The sequence below is a fragment of the Nematolebias whitei genome, chromosome 2 (genome assembly GCF_014905685.2).
Source record: "Nematolebias whitei isolate Nwh7 chromosome 2, NemWhi1, whole genome shotgun sequence".
NCBI lineage: Eukaryota > Metazoa > Chordata > Actinopteri > Cyprinodontiformes > Rivulidae > Nematolebias > Nematolebias whitei.
The window spans coordinates 2,570,423-2,575,546 of NC_056499.1; the positions used below are offsets into that span (position 1 = coordinate 2,570,423).

The 5,124-nt window shown below is 37.5% G+C and overlaps 1 protein-coding gene across 1 annotated transcript in view; it reads left to right on the forward strand.

Annotated features, from left to right (window-relative positions):
- The window catches only part of syt7b (synaptotagmin VIIb), a 69,870-nt gene that overhangs the window by 55,332 nt on the left and 9,414 nt on the right, over nt 1–5,124 (forward strand). Inside the window, exon 6 of the mRNA XM_037692691.1 lies at nt 2,146–2,284. Coding sequence (XP_037548619.1) covers nt 2,146–2,284 — 139 coding nt within the window. The remainder of the gene's footprint in view (nt 1–2,145; nt 2,285–5,124) is intronic.

Consider the following 5,124-nt stretch of genomic DNA (forward strand, 5'->3'; position numbering starts at 1 on the left):
TTGTGTGTTGTGTGTTTGTGTGTTGTGTGTTTGTGTGTTTGTGTGTTTGTGTGTTGTGTGGTTGTGTGTTGTGTGTTTGTGTGTTGTGTGTTTGTGTGTTGTGTGTTTGTGTGTTTGTGTGTTGTGTTTGTGTGTTTGTATGTTGTGTTTGTGTGTTGTGTGTTGTGTTTGTGTGTCGTGTTTGTGTGTTAATTGGTCTTCCAGCTGTTCGTTATATGCTCACTTTCCTTTTTCCAGCCACTTATTGCTACTTGTCCCAACTTTTTTGGGATTTGTTGACACTGTGAAATTTTGAATCAACATATTTTTCCTTTAAAATGTTACATTTACTCAGAATAAACTTTTGATCTGTCATCTATGTTATATTACGAATAAAATATTGACATTTGCCATCTCCACATCATTCAGTTTTTATTCACTATTTGTTTAGTGTCCCAACTCTTTTGGAATCCGGTTTGTATAATCTGGTATATAACCTGGTATATAATCTGTATAACGAAAGGTTGAATGAATGAATGAATGGTAAACCAATCTCCTGCAGAAAGCCTTCCTGACTAAGATAAGTCAGGAAACCCAGATGTTCCAGGAAGGAACCCACATCGTTCCTCCTGGATCTGAGGTTCCACCAACGATGGAAGTCACTTCTCCAGTACGCCTGAAAATACCTTACCAAGGAGGATAAGGAGAGTGATGGCCCTATAATTGGAGCACACCCTCTGGTCTCCTTTTTTGAAGAGGGGACCCTAACCTAACCTGGGGTGTCCACCACCAAGTTCGTAGATAGCCACCCTGAGGAGCACTGACAACCTTGTAGCCATCTCAACAATAGAGGAGCTGAACGTGGCCCACTCGGACTCAATGTCCCCCGCCTCCGCTGGGATGTGGTTAAATCTCTCCTCAGTGTCAGGATCTGGTGGAGGTTTGAACCCAAAAGTGCAGGAGGACTCGGACAACTCAGGTTAAAATCAAAGAAAAAGTATTTAATGAAAAAATAAAGAAAAGGGCTGACGTGGCAGAAAAAGACTTGCATGAATAACAAGAGGTCATGAGGGGAGACAAAAACCAGGATGTGGCGAGGGCATTGTGTGTTGTCAGTAATATTCTTGTTTTACTGGTGTTAAAACATAACAACATGTAAAAAGACAACATATTGGATATTAAATCATACTAACTGCATTTACATTTAAAGCATTTACTTCATTTTCAATTTGTTGCCAGCAATGTTTTGTAAAATTTGTGACGGGGTGACAAATGGTTTATTTTAGAGTAAAGTCACAACATCTGATTAATTGAGTTAAGTTACAAATGTGTGTTTTTATCATTACAGATATTTGAAAAAACTGTTTGTGCATAAAGAAAAGGGTTCACACCCACAATGTAGCCTGAAGAAATATAGATAATGTGTTTTATTTATTTTAAAGAAAGTTGATCTGTTCTCATCCATTCATTATGAGAACAAGGCAGAGCCTGACGGTAAAATCCACATATGTTAAAGCCTCATTCATTCAAAACGATAGACGTATGTACAGGGCGTCTGATGCTCTTTACACAGGCTGGCTTTTTAATTAAATGTCTTCTTTACAATAAAACTTATAATGTAATTTTTTAAAGTTAACGATAAACCTCAATGTGAACCACGTGTGTGTGAAATCGTATCGTAGCTCCAGAGCTGAAGAGTCTGATTACACAAATGACCCTTCTCTAGTCCGGATTTGTTCCCCTCTGAAAACATTGGATTCATTTAGAGTGCTGACGAGCAGATGAATTTTTTATCTTGAAAGAATGATCAAACATTTCTCTTTTAGAATTAATGTAATTGGTCCTGACAAAATGATTCTAAAAATACAAAGATGCAAGGAGTGAAAGTGTCATTTGCAAATGTTATCATTTCCTCTTTGCACTTTTGGTAAATAATGACGTAGGTGGTGTACATGATCTCAATAAAGAAATTCTGACTCTGAGGTTTGAATGCAAATTGTTCATTTGTGTGTTTTCTAAGTGTTTATTGAATTCTGCAGGGTGATGATATGTTTTTGTGTAAACCATGAAAAACAGCCTTATTGTACGTGGCATAGGTAAATATATTTTGGCCGATTGTTGTTCAGCAGTGCCACATGAACAAATTGTGTGTGTCTGTTTAAGCAGAACTCCTGGGAACAAACTAGGCAGCAGCCCCAGAGGTCAGACCCCAGATGAAACCGGACGTCGCCAGGGGCAGAGCCATGAAGCCAACTCTTCTGTTTCTGACTTGGCCAACTCCGTCACCACCAGTGACATGCTCATGGTAACATTCAATATCATCTCATGAGGCACATCTCATTCATGCACAATGAACGCATGTCAGTCATGGGAATGTGTCTCAGGTTGAGCAGCATGTGTGGTTTGTTTCACCCTAAACATTCATAAAAACACCACAATACTAAGTATATGCAGAAAAATGCACATGGACATGTCATGTTGTTTCATCTAAATACAAACATAAATGTATCCAAAAAAGTTCAATCTGGTCCTCTGGACATTCAAAATAAACAAAAAACAAAGCAAAAAAATATAGAACGTTTCGTCTCTCATCCAAGAGACTTCCTCAGTCTGAGGTGCTGTTTTTTGTTTTTCTGATTATTGAGCATGCATCAGGATAAAAATGTATCTTTTGAATGGACAATATATTTTGTATATTATATTCATTCATTACACACAGACTGACATATTTAAAATGTTTATTTATTTTAATGTTGATGATTATAGCTGACAATTAAAAAAAAAACAAATTCAGTATCTCAGAAAATTAGAATATTGTGAAAAGGTTCAGTATTGAAGACACCTGGTGCCACAGTCTAATCAGCTAATTAACTCAGAACACCTGCAAAGGCCTTTAAATGGTCTCAGTCTAGTTCTGTAGCTACACAATCATGGGGAAGACTGCTGACTGGACAGTTGTCCAAAATATGTCCATTGACACCTGCACAAGGAGGACAAGACACAAAAGGTCATTGCTAAAGAGGCTGGCTGTTCATAGAGCTCTGTGTCCAAGCACATTAATAGAGAGGCGAAGGGAAGGAAACGATGTAGAAAAAAATGTGGATTTACTGAAATAAATAAACTTTTTCATGATATTTTAATTTTATGACTAGCACCTGTAATGAATATACCAGTGGAGTTTGTTTATAGGGATGCACGATACACTTTTTTTTTTTTTTTTTACTTCCGATCAGATCCCGATACCTAAATATGGATCTCGGCCGATACTGATACTATTCCGATATCGTCATCATTATATATTTTATATGAGGCTGTAATAATCTCCTCTCAAGTACAAGTTGTATAAATATATGAATGCATGTCCAAAAAGGCAACTTGAGGTAGGTTTTATTAATGTTGGCTAAGAAAAACAGCAATAAGATCTAAGATATGAACTGAGAAAAACATAAACTAAAAATACACTAAGTATTAATAGCATAAAAACAATACCCCGAAGTGGATATTAAAGTGGATAATTAAGTGATTAAATGGCTTCGAACATCTGCTAAGTTCATGGCAAAAACCAACACAGACATGTTCCTGTTTTTAGTATTTTACATTACTTTATAATGTAGCTGTTTATGTTTCTTTTTTTAATATAATTTTATTTTATTTTTCAATTCATATGCTGTTATTATTGCCTACTGTTGTACTGATAAATAGCTCCTGGACTGTAAACGTAAACTGTATCTTGGCTGCAAATATTCAGTCAAGTTGTGAAGCAGACAGTCTGATTTCAGTCAGCTGCGCTCGGTCTGCTCCTCCTTTAAGACTCAGACTGAGCGAGGCTGACCGAAACCAGACTGCCTGCTTCGGACTGAACGAGAGGAACACACCGCTGAAGCCACAGAGCTCGAACGTCCAACGTAAAACTAACTTTACCGCGGTGCCTGGCTAAACAATCTTTAATGTGGTGCTTTTTCAAATGTTTATTAAGTTTGTATTGTAGGTCGCGACCGAGCTTCCTCCTCTCAGTGCAGATGCTCTGCAGACAGTGCACGTTGCTGTCTTGTGGTGTTTAGTGTAAAATACTTCCACACAGCGGACGTGTTACGATGTAAAGTTGGTTAGCCGCTCGCAACAGTTCTGCTCAGTGCTCAGTATTTACTCACGTTGTAGCTGCTGCAAACTATGAAATGGATTTCCTGAATGTGAGGCGGGTCTTATTACTCTGGATTTCATGAGACACGCCTCCGTTCAGGTAATTCATTCCATAGTTTGAGCCAACTTGCAGAGTGGCCTGCAGGGAATCACATGTGGAGATGTTTCATCAGACACAGACATGCATCATGGATCGGAAAAATCTGATACGTAAATTATGCTGGTATCGGAGGCCGATACCGGATCGGCCCCATCCCTATTTGTTTATCAGCCAGCTCGGCTGAGCTCTGTCACCAGTCCAGGACCTTGGGGAAGGGAGGGGGTGTGGAGGGGGTGTATGAAGAAGATTCATTATTTACATTTCCAAATTGGAATCTATCAGATAAATATGATTTAAACTAATTTAGAGCTGTTCCTGTAATTCCAACATCATATTCAAGTCTCTGTAATAGATGATGATCAAATGCAGCACTGAGGTCTAACAGGACCAGTGGAGACACCTGTCCATTGTCAGAGAACATGAGAATATCATTAGTAACTTCCACCAGTGCAGATTCAGTGCATGTGGTGAGCTCTAAACCCTGACTGAAACTCTTCAAACTGATTATTTCTTTGCAGGTGTTCATGTAACTGACATGCAACTATTTTCTCTAAAATGTTTGAGATGAAAGTTAGATTAGATATAGGTCTATAGTTGATGAAATTTAGATTAGATATAGGTCTATAGTTGATGAAAGTTAGAATAGATATAGGTCTATAGTTGATGAAAGTTAGATTAGATATAGGTCTATATTTGATGAAAGTTAGATTAGATATAGGTCTATATTTGATGAAAGTTAGATTAGATATAGGTCTATAGTTGATGAAAGTTAGATTAGATATAGGTCTATAGTTGATGAAAGTTAGATTAGATATAGGTCTATATTTGATGAAAGTTAGATTAGATATAGGTCTATATTTGATGAAAGTTAGATTGGATATAGGTCTATAGTTGATGAAAGTTAG